Below are 26,738 nucleotides of genomic sequence, written 5' to 3'. Positions count from 1 at the left end.
GTTCAGTTAAAGAGATGTTTGTAGACAGTAGCAGTATCTTTCCAAATAGTTCAGAGAGTTTAGATGGGAGATGGAAGTCAAAATATGAAGACTGTTTCTGAAGACTTCAGCCACTGATCCTGCATTGTTCAGACGGGGTCTTTCTGTAAAGCAGTGTAAAAAGATCTCTCTTGCTTAAAGTGGAATTTCAAGACATCTTTGTACAGCAAGTGCTCCTGTGTGCTGACGGTATTTAAAAGTGAATTTGGACCTAGATGGTTCTGTTGTTTGAGTGAAAGTAAAGATAGCAGTTAAGGGTTATTGTGTCACTGTATTGATTAGCATTGTTTAAGGGATAATAATGAGCTTTTTTTTGCATGATGATAAAGATATTTTAATGTTATGTTGTAATAAACTTTGTTTTAATATGCCATATCCCTATTTTGCGTGAAATCACTCCTGGAGCAAGGTATCCTTCCCTCACAGTCTCACAAAATTAAAATAAAATATTGGGGTTTCTGTCCATTAGCCTAGCCACTATTGGGGCCTGGTCCGGGATTGTAATATTGCGAGTGGGTAGCTGGGGCCGTAATTGACCAGATTGGATTTGCCCTGCTTTTTGTGGGCAGAACGTACTCGAGTAACTTTCCACTTTCTCAGGTTGATGTGTAATTTGTAGCTGTACTGGGATAGCTTGGCTGGAAGTGTGGCTCATTCTGGAGACTGCACTTTAGTATTAGATCTGGAATGTTGTCAAAGCCACAGCATTTGCCATGTCCAGTGCACTGAGTCATTTCTTGATGTCATGTAGAGTCAATAGAATTGGCTGGAGACTGGCATCTGTCACGATGGGAGTCCAGATGGGTTATCCAGTCTGCACTTCCGGCTGAAGATAGTAATGAGCCGTAAACCTTTGTTGTGGTTTTGCTCTTTTCCATGGAATAATCGGAGGAGTCTCGGGTACGGAACGATCGTTTATTGACCAACGCGTTGGGATAGCATAGCTTCAGAGATAGACCTCCAGAGCTGACTCTGCCAACGCAAAGAATCAGGTGACATTTATACAGAGTGTAGTTTTGTAGGTTACAGAGTGTGGTTACGTCGGAAGAATATTGTGTACATTGGATCATAGCACACTGGGCTAAACCGCTGGCTTTTAAAGCAGACCCAGGCAGGACAGCAGCACTGTTCAATTCCCGTACCAGCCTCTCCGAACAGGCGCCGGAATGTGGCGACTAGGGGCTTTTCACAATAACTTCATTGAAGCCTACTCGTGACAAAAAGCGATTTTCATTTTCATTTCATGTCTGTTTTAAATTTTACATTAAACAAGTTACGTATGTGCTCCCAGGCAGAGTGAGTATCATCTCCCTTTGGTTTTTCTATGGATTCCTCCCTAACCTTCCTACTTGATGCCAGCACTGATGGATGTGTGTGGTCCATAGGTTGAGTTAGAAAAACATGTTTGTTAATCTTTAATGTAGATTGTGTCTTAAGAACAAACTGTTTAAGGTCACTGAAACTGGTTTAACCGGAACATGTTGCTCGATCCTTGTACTAACTGCTGTAACTGGTGCCACGGCAGCTTTTAGCTGGCATCTTTATGAAAATTGCTTTAGTACACTGCCCTACACTATGTGCTAATTGTCCTAATAGATTGTTCTTAATAAATCCTCATTTTTTGTCTCCCTACAACATTTTGTATTTGCACCAAGTGCAGGGGCTGTGCTGTTGCTGTGGATCGGATCTTCAAACTGTCACCTCCTCTGCTTAGTATTTAGAGCATAAGAACATAAGAACATAAGAACTAGGAGCAGGAGTAGGCAATTCAGCCCCTCGAGCCCATTCTGCCATTAAATACGATCATGGCCAATCTCAATTCTACCCATTCTCCATAGCCCTTCAACCCATTGCTAATTAAACATCTGTCTATCTGCTCCTTAAATTTACTCAATGTCCCGGCATCCACCGAACTCTGGGGTAGTGAATTCCACAGATTAGTGACCCTTTGAGAGAAGTAAATTCTTCTTAACCCTGTTTTAAATCTGCTGCCCCTTATGCCTTTGAAACATCCCATCATTCCCAACTGATCTTATGAATATTGATGCCCTCCCTCACAGTACATTCTGTGCCCTTCTTCCAAATGATGTTCAATATAAATGCCATCTGTGTGAGGCAGTGGCGTAGTGGTATTATCGCTGGACTAGTAATCCAGAGACCCATGGTAATGCTCTGGCGACCCAGGTTCGAATCCCACCACAGCAGATTGTACCATGAGTTGAGGTTCTGAATGGAGTGTCTAAGTTGTGCAGATTTTATCCAGAATAACTCCCACTGACAACACGGAGATCACAACGTCGAGTGGCTGAACTGAAGCCTGAGGAAGGTGTAAGGAACTCTTCCATCTTCACTTCTTTACAATGGCCGCACCTTTTAACCTCAGCTCGCACTCCAGTGGACAGTTCTACCTCTAGCCTGACATGACAATTGCTTCCGCATGCTCAGCTCAAAATACTAAAGATTCACTTCCTTGTGGTATCGGAGAATGAAAGGTTGCACATCACAGTCTTGGGACGATCATATCTATTTATCTGGTTCGGAGTCAGAATTGCATTTGCTAATTCTCTTGTGAAGTGCCTCAGGATGTTTTACTATATCAAAGGTGCTATCTGAAAGCCAGTTGTTGCATATATTTACACTCCCAGAAAAGAATAAACATTTAGATGCATTCATGCGAAGATTGGAACTATCCAGTGTTATGGATCAGCAAGATGGAATCTGTACTGAATGCCTGGAGATGAATATTCCTCCATTTCCCATCTGATTATCAAGAGAGCCATAGAGTCATAGAATTTACAGGGCAGAAGGAGGCCATTCGGCCCATCAAGTCTACACCGGCCCTTGGAAAGAGCACCCCACTTAAGCCCAGCCCATCCCCATAACCCAGTCACCCCACCTAACCATTTTGGAGGGAAGCAACTTAGACTTTTAAATCTTCTTCACAGGAAATGGCTTGCATTAAGATCGAGTGTGTTGTGAGGGACAAGTACAGAATTGGAGAGAGCCCAGTTTGGGAGGAAAAGCATGGTTCCCTTCTCTATGTGGACATCACTGGCGAGAAGGTGTGCAGATGGAATACAGTCACCAATCAAGTGAAGGAAGTACATGTTGGTAAGTGAAAGATCTGTCTCCAATAGGACCGTTCCACCTCCAGCTTTATATGACAATTGTTTCTTCCCTATATTAAAATGGGTGAAAACCTTCACTTTTAGAAGACCATTACCTGTTACTCCCACTATTAACGCAACATGTATCTCTCTAAAATCACCAGAGGGGTGCACAATGTTCAATTTGAGACTAGTTTTGTGCCGTTGAATTTGTCTGCCCCCCCCCCACCCTGATTCTTAAAGCTTGTCGCACACTTGTCTGTACTGAAAGGAAACTTTGAATTTATCTATTGACTTATCACTTGTCTTAAAAATGACTCCGAGTACTTCACATGAATGGCTTTGCAGTGTGGTCACTATTGTTATGTAGGCAAATGCTGCAGTCAATCTGTGCACAGAGCAAAGTCGGACAAGTGTTACAAGCAGCCTGGGTGAGGTTCCCCAAAAGTTGTTGATTTGTTACCATCCGACGGAAATAGCCCCATATTGTACAAACCCTGGTGAGGAGGGATGATGGACTCTGTGTCAATTTATTTAAAAAAAATATATTTTTATTCAAATTTGAACAATTAAACATATAAAACACATAATATACAAAAATAAAGCCAACCCCAAACAAAAACAAAACACCTCCAAACCATCCTCCCCTCCCCTCCCCTCTCGCATTTGGCGGCAAACAGCTCGCCAAAATGCAAAACCCATTTCTTGTGAAACCCCTCACTCGTCCCCCTCAGAGCAAATTTCACCTTCTCCAAATAAAGGATTCCATTCGATCCCCCAGCCATACTGCGGCACAAGGAGGAAGAGTTGACCTCCACCCAACAGTACTCACCTGTGGGCAATCAGCGAAGCGAAGGCTAAAACATCTGCCCCTCTCCCACCTTCAATTCCAGCAAGTCGGACACCCCAAATATGGCCCCAGGGGACCAGGCTCTAAGTCCACATGCAAGATTGCCGACATGGTGCTGAAGAACAGGTCCCACAGCTTCTTCAACTTCAGGCAGGACCAAAACATATGTATGTGATTGTGTGGCCCCTCCCACACCGCTCACAAATATCCTCCACCTCCCTCAAACAGGCAGCTCATCCTTGACTTTGTCAGATGCGCTTTATGTACCACCCTTTGCTGTATCAGCCCCAGCCTCGCACACAATGTTGAGGCATTCAACCTTCACAACACCTCCCACCACAGTTCCATCTCCGGCACCACCCCCAGCTCCTCTTCCCACTAAGCCGCCCTCCAAGAAGCCCTATCTTCTTACAAAATTCTCCCATAAATTGCAGAGCTGACCCCACCCTCCAACCCCATCACCAACAACACCCCTCCAGTAACGAGAAGACGGTAACACCAGTAAGGTCGGCAGACTTTCTCACAAAATCCCGCACCTGCATGTACCTGAAACCCTCCCCTCACAACTCCCCAAACCTCACCCTCAACTCCTCCAAACGTGCAAACCGCCCTTCTAGGAGTCTTAACAGAGAAACAGATTTCCCTCTTTTGGTGGCTTAGCCTGATGTAAGCTTATCAGATAGTCCCTTTGGATCCTGAATACCTAAATGGATCAAAAGCCCACCCAGACCACCCCTCTGGAAACCTTCATACCCCATCAAGAGGATGGGCGTGGCCAGGTTCTGTCAGTGGCCCACCAGGTGTTGGCAGAAGCAGTTACCCACTGCAGAGGAAGCAGAGGATTAGCAGAGCTCACCTCAAACAAAGGACACCTGCACCGCAGCTTTTATAACCCTCCCAGGTACTCTGCCCCTCTTGGGGCAGAGGCCTCACCGGTGACACCCCCCCCCCCCCCCCCCCCCCCCCAACCCAGGATCCCGAGCTGTCTCCTCCTGGTGAGACTGGCAGCACTGACTGCCTCTGCCACCACCTCTCGGGCGCTGTTCTTGAGGGTGGGTTTGAGTCTGTGTCCCACCCTGGGGAAGAGGGTGTCCTTCCTCTCCTCATTGATATCGAGCAGTGGGTCCACTTCAAACCCCTGAAATTGGGCGCAGGTCCTCCCTGAGAATCTTTGTGGCTGCAATGAGTGTGTGCTGAGTGGACCTCTTAACAACAGCTCCAGTTGTCAGGCTCTTTAGCACTAATTCTGGCCCCAGCGGTAACACTGTCCATTCGGCCGGGAATTGCTTCCAATTCTCGCCGGCAGAGTGCTGGCCCATTTGCATGCCCAGGATTGCGGAATGAATAGCGCTCCCAATGAAAATGCCAATTGCACACTATTAAATCCCGGCGGGAATACTTCATCTCCCAAACGGAGAATCCCGGCCTAAGTTTATTAACTACTAAAAAGATACGGAGAAATGGTAAAACACATGCACCTACATTCATACCGATTAAAAGTAAGAATTCAGTCCCATAGTATGTAAACATAAATAAAACATTTTACAGAACAGTCCTTGAGTTGCGAGGAGTAGATGATGACATGTTATAACCAATACAAGTTGATTCCAGTAGCTGATTCTTCAGATCGGATATTCTTATATTTGGTAGAGACATTTCAGTTATGGTTCGAGCTGCAGTTCTTGCTGGCTGATCGACTTTCACATTCAGAGAGTTTTAGATGTTCCTGCAAAAACTGACTATTTTTGTAGGGGCCCTGCCATGGTTCCTGTATGCTCTTTGCTGCAGCAAATTTCCATCTGCTTTTCTTACAATACACACACACACGCACACATGCCCTGGACAGCTCTCTCAGCTAGTTTTTAACCCCTGGCTTTGTGTATTCAAACTGGAGCCCATTAGTCGGTCTAGGCAGTTATGATAGGAGATGGCATAATTGCCATTATGGAAGTGACAGCCATTATATTCCTATGTCTTTATCGGAGATGGTAATCAGTCTTTGGAGTTGTTTAGAATGACCTTGTCTGAAAGCACAGGGAAGTGTTCCATTGTTCCTAAGTTAAACCCCCTGCGTCCATTCCTATCACAGGGTAGCTGCACATTTTCAGCCATCTTCTGGGTCGTTGTCTATTTTAAAATATATAACTCCAGTCTTTTTTTAATGTTCAATAGTTCTGTTTATAATTCCCTGGTTTTATCTCCATAATTATAATACTTTCCTTCCTTGTGGAACGATATGAGATTCATTCTAATTTCATTACAAAAAGGGAGAAATTGTTTTTACAAAACAGCAGGTATAGTTCCAGATGACCAGAGGCTGCTTTCCCCTTTGAGGGGGCGAGCTGACTGGTGGTGATTTAACCTGAGGATCACCACACCTCAGGCAAGGGGCAAGATCATGAATAACCTCAGCCAGCACAGGGATTGAACCCATGCTGCTAGCTTGCTGTGCATCACAAATCAACCAGCCAGCCAACTGAGCTATCTCTCACATACACATTCACTCTCTTAGCAATGGTCAATTTGATCTCTTCTCTGTCCTAACTGGGCTGCTTTAAGTTCTGAACACAGTGTCCACAATCATGTTCGCTTTCCCAGGAATATGGGTGGTTTTTAAGTGACATGGTTGGAAGACTTTTCCACAAAAGTTCATGGGTTGTGGTCGGTATAGACCAGGGGTGGGCAAACTATGGCCCGCGGGCCACATGCGGCCCGCCAAAGGTCTTTATGCAGCCCACCAAGAGCAAGTCATTTAAAAAAAAATAAAAAAAAATTTTAAAAAATTTTATTTTTAAATTTTAAGGTTAATGGGGGGGCTGTTGGGTTACTGGTATAGGGTGGATACATTGACTTGAGTAGGGTGATCATTGCTCGGCACAACATGTGTTTCATGTGAAGTTTCTACTTTAAAATATTAATTAATAAAAATTAATTGCTTTTTTTTCTTTAAACTGAGTTACTTTGTTTTTCAAACAAATGTGTTTCATGTAAAGTTTCTACTTTAAAATATTAATTAATAAAAATTAATTGCTTTTTTTTTCTTTAAAAACCTTTTATTTTGGCTATTTTAAATATTAATTATTTTACTTAATATACTATGCAGCCCTTTAAAATTGTGAATTTCTGAATGTGGCCCTTGCACGGAAAAGTTTGCCCACCCCTGGCATAGACTGTGGCCTCACCGTACCTGTTTTGGACATGTGTCTCGAAATGTTTGAGAGCGAGCAACTGCCCGAGAGTCTCCTTCTCATTTGTGGAATACTGTTACTGATGCTTTTTAGAGCAGTACTTAATTTGTGTCTCTATTCCGGATTCATCCTGCTGTTTGTCACTCACATCAATGCCTGCTTTAAATGCCTGGTTAAAATCCCGGGCCACAAGCACGGGTGGTGGGAACCTTTAGCTTTTTGAAAGGTGTCTGGCATTTCTCAGCCCACACTACCGTTGCTTTTTTTCTGCAGTGGGTCAGTCAGTGGGGTGGCAATTGTGCTAAAGCTCAGGACAAACCTGTAGTAGAACTCACCCCCTCCCCCCCTTTCCTGCTTTGTGGTGGGAATGGGGAACTGGGCTGGAGCCTGTACCTTGGTGGCCCTGGGCAGTATCTGTCCTTGACCCAATACGTGTGCTGGATAGGTGACTTTAGCTATAGCGAACTGACCCTGTGCGAGATTGATCACCAGGGCAGTAGCCTGTACTCTCTGGAAGAGGGCTTCCAGTTGCTCCACGGGTTTTGGAGGGTCGCGTGCAGACTTGATGGACCGAATGGCCTCCTTCTGCACTATAATTCCAAGAATGTTTCACGTGACTGAATTGTGTGCGCCTGTCATTCCGCAGGTGGTCCTGTTGGATCAGTGGTCCCTCGAAGATCCGGGGGGTACGTTCTGGCAGTTGGAAAGAGGTTTGCCTTCCTGGACTGGGAACAGGAGACAGTTACTGAAATAGCTTCGGTCGACCAGGATAAAGCAAACAACAGGTTTAATGATGGCAAAGTGGATCCTGCTGGCCGTTTCTTTTCAGGTTTGTCACAATCCATTTCTTTTATATTTCCCACCTCCGTCCACATGTCGCTTAGTTGAAAGTGAATTTCAGCATTTTACCCCGGTGTTGATCTTGTCTACTTTAATCTACCTCAGGCGGGATACTTTAGATTTAAAGGTTTGGGGGGGTGAAGGCGGCAGATGGAGGCTTTCGTTTGAAATGAAATGAAATTCGCTTATTGTCACAAGTAGGCTTCAAATGAAGTTACTGTGAAAAGCCCCTAGTCGCCACATTCTGGCGCCTGTTCGGGGAGGCTGGTACAGGAATTGAACCGTGCTGCTGGCCTGCCTTGGTCTGCTTTCAAAGCCAGCGATTTAGCCCTGTGCTAAAGAATGATCTAGAGGGGCTGAATGGCTTTCCTCATTAAAAACTCCTCTTTTGCAGTCATTATACTTGACCCCCTAGAACAATACAGGCATTGAGGATTGAGGGATTCCCATAATTATAAACGCAGCAAGGGATACATTGTCAGAATTTTAAAAATAAATCATTCTTCAGACATGGCAGCAATGCTGATATTTATTGCTCAGTGCGAGATGTGTTTGGGAATTCTTGAATGGTTGTAGCCTGTGTGGTGGAGGTGCTCTCGTGCTGCTGTTACGTATGGAGTTCCAGGTTTTTGACTCGGTGTTAAAACAACAAATATATTTCCAAGTCGGAATAATATGTGACCTTGGGAGGCACGGTGGCACAGTGGTTAGCACTGATGCCTCAAGGCGCTGAAGACCTGGGTTCGACCCTGGTCCCGGGTCACTGTCCGTGTGGAGTTTCCACATTCTCCCTGTGTTTGTGTGGGTCTCACCCCCACAACCCAAAAGATGTGCAGGCTAGTTGGCTTGGCCATGCTAAATTGCCCCTTATTTGGAAAAAAAGGAATTGGGTATTCGAAATTTATATTTTAAAAAAAAGAATAATATGTGACTTGAGGGGAACTTGGGCGATGATGGCGTCCCCATGCACAGCTGCCCTTGGCCTTCTTCATTGTAAAGTAACTGGTTCGGACAATAATTTACTCAAAAGGTTGAGGAGATTTAACCATAGTATCTTTTACGTTGTAATCTTAGGGTTCATATCAAGATGCTAAATTTTCTATCCAGTGACTATGAATGTCTCACCCAATATCTAAATTATATAACAGACTTGAAATGAAGTTCAGAAATATGTTCTTAAAACATATTCGTTTTATATCTCAAGTTTTGAATCATGTTTTGTGCTGGCAGAGGCATAGAATCATACAGTACAGAAGAGTCCCTTCGGCCCATCAAGCCTGCACTGTCAAACAAAAGCTACTCGTCCCACTTCCCAGCATTTGGCCCATAATCTTGGACGTTAAGACATTACAAGCTCTCATCCAAGTACTTTTTAAAGATTGAGGTTTCCTGCCTCAGCCACCCTCCCAAGCAGCGCATTCCAGATTCCCACTACCCTCTGGGTGAAAATTGTTTTCCTCAAATCCCCTCAAAACCTCCTGCCTTTCATCTAAAAATGATACCCCCTTGTTATTGATTCTTCAACTAAGGGGAGCAGCTGCTTTCTATCCACTCTGTCCATGTGTCCTTTCTTGCTACATCATGAAATTTAGACATGAGGATTAATGTTTATAACCGAGTGAATAATAGTTATTGCCTGATCCTTGGTTACATTATCTCTCGTTTACACTCTGTGTGAATGTGACTTCCCTATTGGGAGCACGGGGTTGTGGATTCACGCCTGCCGTCTCAGTAATGGGAAGTTGGCATGCGGATCAGAAAGAAGGCGGTTGATGCATTTGGAAAACTGCAATGGTCAATGTTCACAGGGCTAATGCTGACTTCTGCTACAGGGACCATGGCAATGGAGATTCGTCCAGCTGAGGTAGAAAGACATCAGGGATCATTGTATTCCCTGCAGACTGATCACTCTGTGGTTAAGCACTTTGACCAAGTGGACATTTCGAACGGCCTGGCTTGGTCACCGGATCACAAGGTCTTCTATTATATAGACAGCTTATCATTTGCTGTGGACGCATTTGACTACAACCTGCAGTCAGGAAAAATCTGTAAGTGAATTTCAAAATGCACACATTTGCTCGTTGTATTGAGCCATTCTGTGTTGATGTGTATATTTTTTTTTAGAAAAGTATGTCCTTGCCTTCTCAGTTTCTCTGCAGAACATTATAGGTGGCTGGAAGTAAGAAAGAGTAAGGCTGTTCCTGACCCACCCTGTGCAAACAATACTGGGCTTGCTCTTCAAGGCCAATGGAGGAAATGCCTGATTGTCCCTTGGTGCCTCACTGGTGACACATCTCAGATCGGAAACTCAACACGGTTTCTGTGCTGGAACCTGAGCCCTGTCAGTCTTAGGCAACACGTTAAGATTGCAAAACTCTGCTTATGTTACTTGCTTTGGTCCATGACAGATATTCAATCTTTGTTGAGGACGATGGGGTTTTATGTGAGTGACAGGTAAACCTTTTTTTAAGCCAAACTTTTGTTCAATTTTTTTTTTTACTTCACTCACAGCAGCCCTTCCAAGCCATGTCAGCTTAGCTCAGCTAGCTGTTAACCGGTGGTGATTGTATCATCCAGGTTAGGATTCAGTGCAGTACTGAGGGAGTGCTGTCTGCCAGTGTGCTCTCCTTTCATCAAGTACTAAAGCAAAACCAAGCAGAACTCCTGAGCCTAAGTCCCGGGAATCCAGGACCAGGTTAGTGTGTGGGACCTCCGGATGTGGAGGGGAGGTGAGGTCTGGGAGGGTGGGGGAGTGGATGCAGAGTTGGAAGTGTTGGTGGAGAGGCTAGAATAGGAAGACAGTACCAGTAGGTGCCAGACCTGTTTGTGGGAGGAGGAGCCTGCTGCTAAAAGAAGGCTGATGCTGGAGACATTTACCATGCCCCAACCCTCCCCCCACCCTGAACTCCTCCCACTAGCCCAAGAATTTTAAGGTTGGGTGAGAAATGGCCTTGTGGTCAAACTTGGCAGCTTAAGGGCCTCCATAGGGGCAAGGGCGTGGTGGCCTGTCATAGCCTTGTCCATCCAAGCGTGAAATTGTGGAAATGTTGGAGTGGGCGGAAGCCTGATGCAAAGGATAAGCAACATTTTTAGCCCCCCCACCCCCCCGGTGGAGGAAGTCAAATTCTGCCCTACCCAACTAAAATTCTTTTATCCACAATGTGCATTGGTTAAAACATTTAAGTCAAATTATTCTGTCTATTATTATAATCTCATTAACCCATGAGAAATTGACATAAATAGTAAACTTAGGTCTTTCAACCCCCACTGGGAAGAACCTGGTCAGGGAAGCTTATATCAGTTTCCAATTCTTTATTGGGAAGGGGTTTATTAATTTTCCAATTGATAAGTCTTTAATTTATTTCAAATAACCCTGTAGCCAATCGAAGGCTTGTGTACAAGCTTGAACAGGAGGAGGCTATTCCAGATGGACAGTGCATCGATGCAGAAGGGAAGCTTTGGATTGCCTGCTATAATGGTGGAAGAGTCCTTCGTATTGATCCAGAAACCGGTAAATCAATTCAATCTGTAACGAGTGGTGTCCAGTATCATGCTTCAGAAAACTACAACCATTTACTATTTTGACGTCTCAATACTAGTGTAAGAATTAATTATACTTTTACTTCCCCTTAATCTCTCACATAATATTCTCGTGCCAGCAAATTATCAATGTTAGGCTATGATTAGTAATACGGGTGATCTACTCACAAGCAACATTAAACCATAAGTCAATGTTCAATATCTCTTTCCATTTCCTGAAAACTCCGGAGGAAACTCCTCCTGAAAACTTGACTGAGAACGATAACTCACCATGCGGGCTATCATAGAACTATAGAACCATAGAATCCATACAGTGCAGAAGGAGGCCATTTGGATCATCGTGTCTGCACCAACCCTCTGAAAGAACACCTGACGTTGGCCCACTTCCCTCCCCTATCTCTGCAACCCCCACCTAACCTGCACAACCCTGGACACTAAGGGGCAATTTTAGCATGGCCAATCCATCTGCATATCTTTGGACTGTGGGAGGAAACCGGAGCACTGGAGGAAACCCACGCAGTCTCTGGGAGAATGTGCAAACTCCGCAACGATGTTGACCCATGCCCGGAATTGAACCAGGTCCCTGGCGCTGTGAGGCAACAATGCTAACCACTGTGCCACCGAGCTGCCCATCATGGTTTGCTTATTAGCAGTAATCACCAAGCCAGCCAACAGCTTTCACAATGGCTAAATTGAGCTTTCTGAACCCTCCTCTGAATTCTGTCAGGGGGCCGTTTTCAATGATGTGAGTCATTGATTGGGTTGCACCACAGCTGCAGTCCGAGTTCCCTGCAAGGCCCCACTTGTACCAATTTGTCACTCAAAGGCCTTGGCCAGTGCAGAAATGGTTGAGGAGTGCGCAAGGTTGGCGTGGCAGATTGCAGCCAGGTTAGCGGGCTCTGGGATCTGGTGATTTTTAATGGTGGCGTGGGCGGCACGGTGGCCCAGTGATTAGCACTGCTGCCTCACGCCGCCGAGGACCCGGGTTCAATCCTGGCCCCCGCTCGCTGTCCGTGTGGAGTTTGCACATTCTCCCCGTGGGTCTCACCCCAAAGATGTGCAGGGTAGGTGGATTGGCCATGCTAAATTGCCCCTTAATTGGAAAAAGAAAATTAATGGTGGTGTGTCTGTTACATTCCTGCTGCCACAGGGCCTCTGCTGTTATTCCTTAGCATGGTGGGCTTATCTGTATAGACTGGCATGAGGAGAAGTGAGCAGCAGGTGGATTGGGCAGGTCATGGGTACAAGACCACGATGTCAGACTCTGTAACACTTTTCCACATCCCTCCTTGCCAAGGCAAATCTATAAATACAACAACAATGGCCCTTTGTAGTTCATCAGAATTGCTTCAAGCACACAATCCTAGATATAGTATATCTATAAAGATTTTAACCCTGGTTCTGATTGACTACATTGGATAAATTTTAACGATACTTGCATAGTTTGCAATACCGAGTACCATGAGGTCCTCAAAGACAGGAAGGGGAAAAAAGAAATGGTAAAACCTTTAGTTCATTCTGTAAGATAATCGTAAAAATCTGACCAATTTATATATTTCCATTAAGGCAAAAAACACCTCAAAACTTCTCAAACAGATGTAGATATGGGACATGGATGCTTATCATGGAAAATTTGGGGGGGGGGGGGGGTGTAATTTAAAATGATCTGTTTTTTTTAAAAAAGGTTTCTAAAGGCGGAAAGAAAAAAAATGACAGATGATGGGCTTAGGAAGGGTGTTGCAGAGAGAAGATCGAAGTGACTAATGGTGGGTGAAGGGTAAAAACATCTGAGGATCGGGACTTCCAGTGGCGGCCAAGAGCTAATCGGTCGCACACAAGGTGGCTCCTGCTTGGAAGCTTCGGTTTTTGCCCTTTCTGAACAGCTAATGGGCACTTTGTTTGTAAAAGGTGCAGAATAGGTGGAGAGAGTTGGTTCCCCCTCCAAAGTGGAACGCTGGCGGGCTACGACACCCGGTAAAAGTCGAGTAAAGCCTTGGCTGAAGAGGCGGAGGATCTTGGTGCCGCAGTAACTGAGAGTATGGCAGAGTTGGGAGCTTTGTCATCACCTACCCCACTGCCTGTGGAGCAGTTGGTGGATTTCATCAAGGAGGAGTTTCAGCATCATGCGAAAGAGATGCACGAATCTCGGTAGTACGTGCATCTTCTTCCTGCCAGGGACGACGGCAGGGAATTCCGCCTCCTCCAATCCCCTTTCACTACCTCAACCAAACTGGACAAGGGCCATTTGAGCATCGTGTCTCAGTCATGTGTTATTTGTATAACCAAGCATCTAAATCTTGTTTTGGCCAGTTTGAATGGTAAAACCTCTCTGGGTATTCACAAAAAATACCGCACTCCTTGATAGATTTAGCTTATATCCCGAGAATTTCTCAAAATTCCCTGATAGATCCATAATTTTGTCCATAGCCTCCAGCAGGTTTGATACGTATAACAGTAGGTCATTGGCATAGAGTGATATTTTATGCACTCTGTCTCCCCTAACAATATCCCTCCTATCGCCGGACTGTCTCAATACAATGGCAAGGGGTGCAATCACTAGTGCGAATAACAATGGTGACCTCAGGCATCCTTGCTGCATTGCCTTGTGTAACCTAAAATACCTTGAGTCCATCCCATTTGTCCTCACACTTGCCGTGGGTGCGGTATATAATAACCGTTTCCATGCTATAAATAATGGTCCAAATCCAAACCTCCTTAGAGTCTCAAATAGGTATCTCCATTCTATCTGGTTGAAGGCATTTTCTGCATCCATCGATATTGCTAACTAGTTGCCGCCCCTTAATGAACTCAGTTTGGTCCTCCGAGACCACCTCCGGTACCTTCTAAATGTCTTGCTAGTACCTTGGCCAGGATCTTAATATCTGCATTTAGCAGGGAGATGAGTCTATAAGATCCACATTCTGTTGGGCCTTTATCCTTTTAAGGTATCAACACAATAGAGGCCTGTGTGAGCGTGGTTGGAAATTTAGGCTGCGCCATTGATTCACTGTACATAGCCAGGAGATGGGGTATTAGTTCTGGCAGAAACTGTTTATATAACTCTACAGTGAGTCCATCTGGCCCTGGTGCTTTCCGGGATTGTATCAACCATACCCCCTCCATTATTTCTTGTAGCCCCAGTGACTCTTCCAATCCTTGTTTCTTCCCCTCACCTACCTCTGGAAACATCAACCCAAATAAGTACCACCCCATCTCTTCTTTCTCCCCTATGGACTCTGATCTGTAAAATCACCGGTAGAAATCTTCAAATGTCTTTTTTTTTTCTGGCAGGGGAGGCCTGGTAGGGGCTTTCCGAAGGATGAAGGTGGGGGGTGGGGGAAGCAGAGTGGGTGAGGGGTGGTTTAGGTGGGGTTCATTGTGTAGATCTCCAGGTGGAAGTGGTTATGCTAGCAGAAGATGCTAGTAAACGGAAGCAGTGTGGAGGAGGAGGAGGAGGCTGCGACAGGTAGCCTGGGGGGGGGGGAGAGGGGGGGGCAGAGGGAGGGGGGGAGAGGGAGGGGGGGGGGAGAGGGAAGGGGGGGGAGAGGGAGGGGGGGGGGAGAGGGGGGGGGAGAGGGAGGGGGGGAGAGGGGGGGGGGAAAGAGGGGGGGGGGAAAGAGGGGGGGGGAAGAGGGGGGGGGGAAGAGGGAGGGGGGGGAGAGGGAGGGGGGGGGAGAGGGAGGGGGGGGGGGAGGAGAGGGAGGGGGGGGAGAGGGAGGGGGGGGGATGAGAGGGGGGGGGGAGAGGGGGGGGGAGAGAGGGAGGGGGGGGGGAAGAGAGGGAGGGGGGGGGGGGGGAGAGGGAGGGGGGGGGAGAGGGAGGGGGGGGAGGAGGGAGGGGGGGGAGAGGGGGGGGGAGAGAGGGGGGGGGGGAGAGAGGGAGGGGGGGGAGAGGGAGGGGGGGGGAGAGGGAGGGGGGGGGAGAGGGGGGGGGAGAGGGAGGGGGGGGGGAGAGGGAGGGGGGGGGAGAGGGAGGGGGGGGGAGAGGGGGGGGGAGAGGGAGGGGGGGGGGGGGAGAGGGGGGGGGGGGAGAGAGGGAGGGGGGGGAGAGGGGGGGGGAGAGAGGGAGGGGGGGGGGAGAGGGAGGGGGAGAGGGGGGGGGGGGGAGAGAGAGGGGGGGGGAGAGAGAGGGGGGGGAGAGAGAGGGGGGGGGGGAGAGGGGGGGAGAGAGAGGGGGGGGGGGAGAGGGGGGGGGGGAGAGGGAGGGGGGGGAGAGGGAGGGGGGGGGAGAGGGAGGGGGGGGGGGAGGGAGGGGGGGGAGAGGGAGGGGGGGGGGAGAGGGAGGGGGGAGAGGGAGGGGGGGGAGAGGGAGGGGGAGGGAGGGGGGGAGGGGGGGGAGAGGGGGGGGAGAGGGGGGGAGGGGGAGAGGGGGGGGAGAGGGGGGGAGAGGGAGGGGGGGAGGGGGGGGGAGAGGGAGGGGGGGGAGGGGGGGGGGGGAGAGGGAGGGGGGGGGAGAGGGGGGAGAGGGGGGGGAGAGGGGGGGGGAGAGGGGGGGGAGGGGGGGGGGGGCAGGGAGCGGGGAGCGGTTGGGTAGGAGGTGGAGGCATGGTGCTAAGGCAGAGGGGTTTGGGGATGGGGCAGGGGGGAGGCTTTTGGGGAATGTGCTGGAGACACCGGTGACTTTGGGGTTGAGTGGAGGGGGCGGCCCGAACCAGAGTGGAGCCTGGAGGTAGGACGAGTTTCGAGCTAAGTGGGGATGATGGACTTTAATCGAGGATGGGTTCAGAAACCCTCAGTGAGGATAGTGACGTGGGGGCTGAATGGTCCAGTGAAACGGTCACGAATGTTCGCACATTTAAGGGGTTTAAAGGGAGATGCTGTCTTCCTTCAGGACACAAACCTGTGGGTGAATGACCAGATGCGGCTAAGAAAGAGAGGGTAGGGGTTGACTCTAAGTCAAGGGGGGTTGCGATCCTGCTTAGTAAAAGGGTGGTATTTGTGGGAGCCAGTGATGTGCGGGACCCGGGAGGCAGGTGTGCGGGGTCTTGGCGGGGCACCGGTTGTTTTAGTAAATGTCTATGCGGCCAACTTGGACAAGGCAGACTTTGTTAAGAAGACGTTGGCATCCATCCTGGAGCTGGATTCACATCAGCTGTTAATGGGGGCAACTTCAATTGCATGTTAGGCCCAAGGATTGATAGGTTCAACCTCAAGTCAGTGGTCAGGTCAAGTAAAATCACCGACGGAGGGCCTGAGGGTATTTATGGACCAGACTGGGGGGTGGATCCATGGAGGTTTCCTTTTCCCATGTACATCAGGTAAAGTCCCGTATAGATCTTTTTGTGGTGGGGAAGTCAATACTCCCGGTGATTGTGGGGGTGGAATATGTAGCTATAGTGATTTCGGACCATGTGCCACATTATGTGGACATGACGTTCGAAACAGGCCGAGCGCAAGGACCCGTGTGGAGGTTTGATTCGGCGCTTCTGGAAGACACGAAATTCTGTGAGATGGCAGCCTCGGTGATAAAGGACTAACGTGCAGTTTAACCAGAATGGGGAGGTTTTGGGAAGCGTTGAAGGTAGTGGTCTGGAGGCAGGTTATATCATACAAGGCCCACAGGGGCAAAGTTGAGAAGGCGGAGAGACAGAGGTTGCTGGATGCCATTGTAGAAGTGAATCGACGGTACTCAGTGGCCACGGGAATCATAGAATCTTAGAATTTGCAGTGCAGAAGAAGGCCATTTGGCCCATTGAGTCTGCATTGGCCCTTGGAACGAGCACCCAACTTAAGCCCATGCCTCCACCCTGTCCCTGTAACTCAGTAATCCGACTTAATCTTTTGGACACTAAGGGGCAATTTGGCGTGGCCAGTCCACCTAATCTGCACATCCTGGGAGGAAACCGGAGCACCCGGAGGTAACCCACGCAGACTTGGGGAGAAAGTGCAAACTCCACACAGAGTTGAACCTGGGTCCCTGGATCTGTGAGGCAGCAGTACTAACCACTATGCCACTGTGGGTGGTGGGTCAGCTTCGTTGCTCAAGGGGAGTGTTTTATGAGTATAGGGAGAAGGCTAGTTGACTGCATATCAGATATCAGATGAGGCGGCAGGGGCCACATGGGAGATTGCGCAAGTGAGGGCTGGGGGAGGATGGTTGGTGACAACGCCAGAGAAACTTAATGAGGCATTCAAGGCCTTTTATCCCTGGGCTGTATAGATCTGAGCCCCGGGGGGAGGATACGGAGATGGGACATATTTTAGATGGGTTGGTATTCCTGGAGATGGAGGGAGGGAAGGACAGGGATTGGAGGCACTATTGGGAATACAGCAGACAATTGAGTCCATTGGGTTGTTGCAGTTGGGGAAGGCATTGAGGCCGGATGGCTCTCCAGTAGAATTTTATTAAGTATTCAGCAAAGTTGGGGATGTGTAATGATTTGCTGGTGGGGGGGGGGGGGGGTTGCCGGCCATGCTGGCTCAGGCATCAATCTCTTTTTATCCCAAAGAAGGATAAGGACCCAGTGGTGTGTGGGTCTTAAGGGTCCATCTCCCTGTTAAATGCTAAGGTGCTGGCTTGGTGGCTGGAGGGGTGTGTGCCAGAGGTGGCCTCTGAGGATCAGACAGGTTTTGTTATGGGGCAGCAGTTATCGAGCAACACCAGGAGCCTGCTGAATGTGATAATGATTCCGTCTCGGGGTAAAGCGCCGGAAATTATTAAATCAATGGACACGGAGAAGGCTTTTGACCGGGTAGAATGGAGGTACTAGTTTGAGATCCTGGGGCGGTTCAGGCCAATTTTCAGTCTGTGGGTGCATTTGCCGTCTGACACTCCCACGATGAGTTCAGGATATTTTGGACTAAGTAGGGACACGAGAAAGGGATGCCCGCTGTCCCCGCTGCTGTTTGCCTTTGGCTACTGTGCTCCAGCCGTCAAGAGAGTGGAAGGGCTTTGAAAGGGGAGGTAGGGAGCATAGGGTGTCACTGTATGCAGATGATCTGTTGCTATATGTTTCAAACCCACTAGAGTGTATGGGGATAATAATGAACCTACTAGGGAAGTTTAGCGCCTTTTCTGGGTGTAAACTGAATGTGGCAAAGAGTGAGGTATTCCCATGAATGCTTAGAATTTGGGAGCCTTGTCATTTAAGCTGGCCACAATAAGGTTTTGGTATCTGGGAACATGGGTGGCCCATGGTTGGGACGTCTAGGATCCAGAGGGTCTTTTTGCAGAGAAGTCAGCAGTTGGAGGGGCTGCGCTCCCAAACCCGCTATATTACTCCTTGGCGGCAAACGTGGAGAAGGTGAGACGGTGGTGGGGGGGAAGGGGGGTCAGAATGGGTGCGGGTGGAGGAGGCCTCCTATGTGGGGGCGTACATCAGGGCCCTGGCCCCTCCCATTCTCCCCAGATAGGTATGCCAACAGCCCGGTCATGGTGTTTCCCTCAAGATATGGAACCAGCTGAAGCGGCACTTTGGAGTAGAGGGTATGTTGGTACTGGCCCCAATATGCGGGAATCATAGGTTCATACCAGCTGGGATAGACGTGACGTACAGGAGCTGGCAGAGGGAAGGGGTAGTGTGGGTAAGAGATCTGTTCGTAGAAGGGAGATTCGCGAGTCTGGAGGTGTTGCGGGTGAAGTTCCAGCTGCCGAGAGGAAGTGAATTGAGGTACCTCCGGGCGCATGATTTAATACAAAAGGAGTTCCCCTCGTTCCCTCATTTGCCAAAGTATACTCTACTCGATAAGTTGCTAACTCAGGATGAACTGGGGGAAGGGAAGATTGCAGATATTTATGGGTGGTTGCTAGAAACGGAGAAGGCGCCAGTGGAGGGGAGAAGACTGAAATGGGAGGAGGAGCTGGGGATAGAGTTTGGGGGGTGGAGGGCCTGGAGGGAAATTATGCACCAGGTGAATGCGACATCATCCTGTGCCAGGATGGGCTTGATACAGTTTGAGGTGGTGCACAGGGCCCATGTGACTCGGGCTCGCATGAGTGTGTTGTCCCGGAGGTTGAGGACAAATACGAGAGGTGCGCGAGGGGGCCTGTGAATCTTGTCCATACGTTTTGGTTGTGCCCGAAGTTGGTGGGATTCTGGGCATGGATTTTCGAGATGCTGTCAGAGATGGTGGGGGTGGGGCAGCATGGTGGCGCTGTGGGTTAGTACTGCTGCCTCATGGCGCCAAGGCCCCAGGTTCGATACCGGCTTTGGGTCACTGTCCGTGTGGAGTTTGCACATTATCCCCGTGTTTGCATGGGTTTCGCCCCACAACCCAAAAATGTGCAGCGTAGGTGGATTGGCCACGCTAAATTGCTCCTTATCTGGAAAAAATTAATTGGGTACTCTAAATTTATTTTTTAAAAGAGATTGTCCATTGGTGCCCATTGGTGGCGGTTTTTGGTGTTTTGGAGCAGCCGGAGCAACTAGAGGGGAAGGGGGCCGATGCTGTGACCTTCGCCACTCTGATCACCCGGCGGCAAATCTGACTGGGATGGAGGTGGTCGGCGCTGCCGAAGGTGTCGCCATGGTTGGCCAATATAGCGGAGTTCTTACAACTGGAGAAGATTAAGTTCACATTTAGAGGGTCAGAAGAAGGATTTTACGTAAGATGGGGGCTTTTTCTGTCTCTGTTTAAGGATCTGTTTGTTGCCAGTGGGTGTGGGGTCTGTTGGGCGGAGGCAGGGGGGATTGGTATTGCAGTAGTTAAGGGGTGAAAAGGGGGATAATGACAAACTGTTTGTAACTTGGTTGTTTTTTTTTGTTGTTTTGTGTTTGGAATAAAATATATTTTTTAAAGTCTAAGGGCTGAAGGATAAATGGGGTATAAGGGTGTTAGGGAATGATGGGAATGTAGTGCTAATGTCACTACATTAGCAATCCAATAAATAGTCCAGGATAATGCACACTGGGCTAAATTGCTGGCTTTGATAGCAGACCAAGGCAGGCCAGCAGCACGGTTCGATTCCCGTACCAGCCTCCCCGAACAAGCGCCGGAATGTGGCGACTTGGGGCTTTTCACAGTAACTTCATTGAAGCCTACTCGTGACAATAAGCAATTTTCATTTCATTTAATGGAGATATATGGGTTCAAATCCCACCATGGCAGATGGTGGAATTTAAATTCCGTGAACAAATTGAATTGAAAGCTAGTCTCAGGAATGGTGCCCATCGATTGTTGTAAAAATCCACCTGAATCACAAATGTTCTTACCTGGTCTGGTCTACTGTGACTCCAGACCCACAGCAATGTGGTTGACTCCAAACTGCTCTCTGGAATGGCCGAGCAATGCACATAGTTCAAGGGCAATTGGGGATGGGCAACAAATGTTGGCCTTGCCACTGACACCCACATCCCATGAAAGGATACATTTTATAAGATCAGTAAATAAGACTGGAGGAAGCTGCAGAGATGACAGGGAAAATCCAGGGGTAAGATTTGAAAATTAATACAGGGTCAAGGGCAGCTACTCATGGGGATTCAACCAACCAAAATGCAAGGGATGCTGGAGTAGCCATCACTGAAGGTGTGTTGACTTAATTTGATTGGGTTATAATGAAACCACATGAAGGTTACTTAAGGATATTGACAATAGGTGTGTTCCCGTACCAGCCTCCCTGAACAGCCGCCGGAATGTGGTGACTAGGGGCTTTTCACAGTAACTTCATTTGAAGCCTACTCATGACAATAAGCGATTTTCATTTAATTTCATTTCATTTCTCTCGTAACTTATTATGACAGATTGAAAGACATAGCATCTCTGCTAACCTATTTATTCTTCAGTAAATCCAATACCAGCCGACTAATCCAAATCCTCATTTTAGCCACAGAGTGAAGTCTTAAAGTGAAAACAAAATATGACAGATGAAATTATTTCCCTCAGGTAAAAGAATCCAGACAGTGAAACTCCCAGTTGACAAGACGACATCTTGTTGCTTTGGGGGAAAGGATTACTCGGAACTTTATGTCACAACAGCAGCAGATGCAATGGACGAAGAGTGGAAACGAAGGCAGCCGGAAGCAGGGGGTATTTTTAAGGTAGGTGGATTCTACAGTGTTATAGCTGGCAAAATCACAAGTGTTTCTCGTAAGTTTCATAATTCTGAACTTTTTAGACCTTGGCACTGCCTGTTGGGGAACATAGACCATAGAATCTCTACAGTGCAGAAGGCCATTCAGCCCATCGAGCCTGCACCCCTAAGCTGCACATCTTTGGATCGTGAGAGGAAGCACCCAGAGGAAACCCACGCAGACACGGGGAGAACGTGCAAACTCCACGTAGACAGTCATCCAAGGCTGGAATTGAACCCATGTCCCTGGCACTGTGAGGCAGCAGTGCTAGCCACTGTGCCACCGTGCCACGACATGCTGTCAGTCAGTGGACTGCAAGCCATGAACCTAAAATTGGGTCAGAATCAATTTCCATCTTGAATTCTCTGCCAGAACTAATAGCGCAAGCGGAATCTGCAGTAGGTTTTTTAAAAAGTGGATAATTATTTGATAACTATTTGTTGTAAAATTCTACGATTCTAATATTTTCTGGCACAGGATCTTAGCCAAAATGTCCACCATATACATACATGATACGTAGAAGAGTAATTTGTAATCTGTCGTTATTTCAAGCATTTTTCTAATGCTCAATGATGTGCAGGCCTATCTTTTTAAAAATTTATATTTAGAGTTGCCAATTTCTTTTCTAATTAAGGGGCAATTTAGCGCGGCCAATCCACCTACCCTGCACATCTTTGAGTTATGGGGGTGAGACCCAAGCAGACACGGGGAATACGTGCAAACTCTACACAGACAGTGACCCAGGGCCGGTTCGAACCCGGGTACCCGGTGCCACAAGGCAGCAGTGCTAACCACTGCGCCACCGTGCCACCCAATGTGCTGGCCTATGAAGGTGACATCAGTGAGATCACATAAGTGACAAGTCACCATGCCATCCATTCAGAAGTAGAGATATCGTACTACAGGGCCTTGGAGAGTCCACACCTGGAGCATTGTGAGCAGTTTTGGTCTCCCTACCTGAGAAAGGACTTGCCACAGAGGGAGTGCAGCAGAGTTTCACTAGGCCGATACTGGGATTGGTGGGACTGCCCAATGAGGAGAAATTGGTTCATCTGGGCTTGTATTCACTAGAGTTTAGAAGGATGAGAGAAGATCTGATTAAAATGTATAAAATTCTAACAGGGTTGGCAGGGAGGATGTGTCCCCTGGTTGAGGAGTCTGGAACCATGGGACACAGTCTCAGGATACAGGGTAAACGATTTAGGACTGAGATGAGGGAAGATGTCTTCACTCAGAAGGTGGTGAACCTGTGGAATTCCCTACCACAGAAAGGTGTGCTGGTCAAGTCACTGAATGTATTCAAGAAAAAGATAGATAATGTTTAGATCTTAATTGCATCAAGGGGTATGGGGAGAATGAAGGAATATGGCATTGAGTTCGACGATCAGCCATGATCACATTGAATGGCAGAGCAGGTTCGAAGGGCCGAATGGCCAAATCCTGCTCCTATTTTCTATGTTTCCCTCTGTAGCCTCTAGTATGGGATGTTTGTACCAAACAGATTGGTACAGTCACATTAGCACACAAGTAAAACTAGTAGAATGCTTATCCAAAGCAGAAAGCTCAGAAGATAGAACAGTACAGCACAGAACAGGCCCTTCGGCCCTCGATGTTGTGCCGAGCAATGATCACCCCCTACTCAAGCCTAACGTATCCACCCTATACCAGTACCCCCCCCCCCCCCCCCCCAATTAACCTTACTTTAACACTAAGGGCAATTTATCATGGCCAATCCACCTAACCCGCACATCTTTGGACTGTGGGAGGAAACCGGAGCACCCGGAGGAAACCCACGCACACACGGGGAGGACGTGCAGACTCCGCACAGACAGTGACCCAGCCGGGAATTGAACCTGGGACCCTGGAGCTGTGAAGCATTTATGCTAACCACCATGCTACCGTGCTGCCCGTAATGTCGTAGGTAAATGAGTAGAAACTCATCCAGGGCTGTGGTGCAAAAACAGGTGGAATCAGATCGGGCAATTCTTGTGCACAGTGCCTGATATTTAATTTTATGGATTGCAATTGAATGAAATGTGTTGCAATCACTCCCAGGTGACATTCCCATAAAAATTGCTGGTCCGGGTGCCCGATTTATCACTCTCTGGCTGGGATGCCCCCAAAGTATTACAGACCCAGGTGAGGAGGGAGGACAGGCTCTCTGGGCGCAATTCTCCGCACTCACGACGGTGCGGAGAATAGCGGGGTTCGTAAAATTTTACGGCCACGCTAGTCTGACGCCCTCCCGCTATTCCCCCCCCCCCCCACGCCCAACTCCCGACACGAATCGCTGCCGCCGTTTTTTTACGGCCAGCAGCGATTCTCAGCTGGCCGATGGGCCGAAGTCCAAGCCCTTTACGGCTGTTTTTACGAACGGCAAACACACCTGGTCTGGCCGTTCGTAAAAACGGCCGTAAAGTCCCGATTTTGAAAACCATGGCACCGATTGGCACGGCAGTACCACAGAGGGTCCGATACCCGTGCACTCTTTGTCCTTCCGCCGCCCCGCTATATCACTTCGCGGGGCGGCTGAGGGGCATCCCGGCCCGCGCATGTGCGGGTTTCGCGCAAATGCGCGATGACGTCATCCGCGCATGCGCGGGTTGGAGTCTTCCAATCCGCGCATGCGCGGCTGACGTCATGTGACGCGTCAGCCGGCGCAAACTCTGGCAAGCGGGCTTAACGAAATTCTTTAAGCCCGCGATGCCGGAGTTTACGGCCGCGGCATACTAGCCCCGACCGGGGACCAGAATCGGTTCCCGGTCGGGGAGGGGGGGGGGGGGGGGGCTGGCGTCAAACCCGCCCGGATTTGACGCCAGCCTTACGATTTCTCCCTGTCTGGGAGAATCGCGCCCCCTATCTTTATCCAACGCTTCCCCCTCCCTCCCAACACACCTCCCTCTGCTGGGAGCAACAAGGTTTAATCTAACAAGGTTCTCTTTTCCAGACCCAATAGCTACATTTAATAAATGATCCAATTTAACTGGGAATTCTTGAGTTAAAGATAGAGTGAGTTTATTAACAACTAAAAAGCAAGTAATAATGGTAAAACACATGCCTATATAGTCATACAGATTAATGAGTGAAAAATGAGTCCAATAGTAGAAAATAAAACTAAAAAGGGGTATGAAACAGTCCTTGACTTGCCAGGAGTCAATGATGAAGTGTGCAACCATTACGATGTGATTCCAGTAGAGGTGAATAGTGAATCAGTCAATTTGGCAGTCAAATCATTCAGTTCTCTTTCCAGTTGTGATCCTCTTGCTGCTTGCTTTGACTTCCACAGTCAGAAAAAGAAAGAGACTCAAGGGCAGCACAGTGATTAGCACTGCTGCCTCACAGCGCCAGGGACCCGGATTCAATTCGGGCCTTGGCAAACTTTATCTGTGTGGAGTTTGCACATTCTCCCCGTGTCTGTGTGGGTTTCCTCTGGGTGCTCCAGTTTCCTCCCACAGTTCAAAGATGTGCAGGTTAGCTGGATTGACCAAGCTAAATTGCCCTTAGTGTCCAGGGATGTGAAGTTTAGGTTAAGGGGTTGTTGGGAAGTGGATTTGGGTGGAGTGCTCTTTTCAGAGGCACAATGGCAAAAGATGGCTATTTTTGCAGCTGTACTGCTTCTCCTCCTGTATCACCCACCTTTAGTCTGAAAAACGTCCAACGGCTTATCTTCCTAGCACACACTTTTCCCAGCTAACTTTTAACCCCTCCTTTGTATATTCCAAGTGGAGACCAGAACCCACTAGTCAGTCCAGACATTGCCCAGGAACCTTGGAGATAGGGTGGCCATTACGATCCTTTGTCTTTACAGGAGATGGCAATCAGTCTTTGGATGCTTTTAGATGTACCTTGTCTGGAATCAGCAAGAGATTCCTTTGTCCCTGAGAGAATCACCCGGCAGCCATTCCTGTCAGTGATTGTACATTTCCAGCCATCTTCAGGGTTTAAAATATAAACTCAGGTCTTTCTAACGTCCGGTATTTCCATGTATAATTCAATGATTTTTTTTCCTCCATCACCGTGACTAACATCACTTACTCAAATATCATCTTAATATATAAATGGATTTATTATGAAAAACACCAATTTCTTCAAGAATCTGCACTGTGTCGCTTCTTTGTGACTAGACTGTTAGGTGTCAACTTGACTCTCACTGTAGGTTCAAGCACCGCCATGGGACTCGAGTACATCCTCAATGTTATATAATCTTTAATGCTGAGCCTCATCTTTCTGTCTTTCAGATTACTGGGCTTGGAGTCAAGGGACTTCCACCATATTCATATGGAGGATAAAAAACACCGTTAACTACCTGTATTCCGTGCAGTTATTGGTCGCCTGCTGTGACCAATATCAACTGCAAGCCAAACAAAACTAACAATACCATTTTGCAGATGGACTGAGAAATCATTAAACTCTTTTGTTCCACGTGATCTTTTTTTTCTACTTTTCCCATATTCTAATCCTGGCTTAATAGTTAATTTGAATAATACTCAAATGTTGGTGATGTCATCTCAATATACCAATCGATCTTCTGTGAGACAATAAAAGTATTCCTTCCAAGACTCTGTATGGTGTCATTTTGTTTTTGATGGTTGAATGTGTGAATCATAGAATTTACAGTGCAGAAGGAGGCCATTCAGCCCATTGACTCTGCACCGGCCCTTACTCAAGCCTACCTATCTACCCTATTCCCGTATCCCCCACTTAACCTTTTTTTGACACTAAGGGCAATTTATCATGGCCAATCCACCTAACCCGCATATCTTTGGACTGCGGGAGGAAACCCACGCAGACACGGGGAGAGCGTGCAGACTCTGCACAGACAGTGAGCCAGCCGGGAATCGAACCTCGGACCCAGGAGCTGTGAAGCAACTGTGCTAACCACTATGCTACCATGCTGCCAATAGAGTGGTAAGTGCCAGCTTGCCTCACTGGCAGCACTCTCCCATCATGGGTTCAATCCCCGCTTGGGTACATCATCGAAACTGACACCTCAGCTCAGCGCCGATGCATTGCTAAAGGGTGGCACGGCGGCGCAGTGGTTAGCACTGCTGCCTCACGACGCCGAGGACCCGGGTTCGATCCCGGCTCTGGGTCACTGTCTGTGTGGGGTTTACACATTCTCCCTGTGTTTGCGTGGGTCTCACACCCCCATAACGCAAAGATGT

At 48.1% G+C, this 26,738-nt stretch overlaps 1 protein-coding gene across 5 annotated transcripts in view; it reads left to right on the top strand.

Moving 5' to 3' along the window:
- LOC119977846 (regucalcin-like) overlaps positions 1–26,130 on the top strand; it is a 40,169-nt gene extending 14,039 nt beyond the window's left edge. For 4 of the 5 annotated variants that reach the window (XM_038819093.1, XM_038819094.1, XM_038819090.1 and 1 more), the window contains exons 2-7: positions 2,985–3,150; positions 7,831–8,013; positions 9,857–10,072; positions 11,404–11,535; positions 21,386–21,540; positions 25,812–26,130. In XM_038819093.1, coding sequence (XP_038675021.1) covers positions 2,988–3,150; positions 7,831–8,013; positions 9,857–10,072; positions 11,404–11,535; positions 21,386–21,540; positions 25,812–25,862 — 900 coding nt within the window. In that variant the 5' untranslated portion in view covers positions 2,985–2,987 and the 3' untranslated portion in view covers positions 25,863–26,130. Of the gene's footprint in view, positions 1–930; positions 1,032–2,984; positions 3,151–7,830; positions 8,014–9,856; positions 10,073–11,403; positions 11,536–21,385; positions 21,541–25,811 lie in introns of all 5 variants that reach the window. The other variant, XM_038819092.1, reaches the window with a different exon arrangement.
- Positions 26,131–26,738: the final 608 nt, after the last annotated feature.

The sequence above is a fragment of the Scyliorhinus canicula genome, chromosome 14 (assembly GCF_902713615.1).
Source record: "Scyliorhinus canicula chromosome 14, sScyCan1.1, whole genome shotgun sequence".
NCBI lineage: Eukaryota > Metazoa > Chordata > Chondrichthyes > Carcharhiniformes > Scyliorhinidae > Scyliorhinus > Scyliorhinus canicula.
The sequence above is the reverse complement of the archived record's forward strand: the minus strand, read 5'-3'. Positions and strand labels throughout refer to the sequence as shown.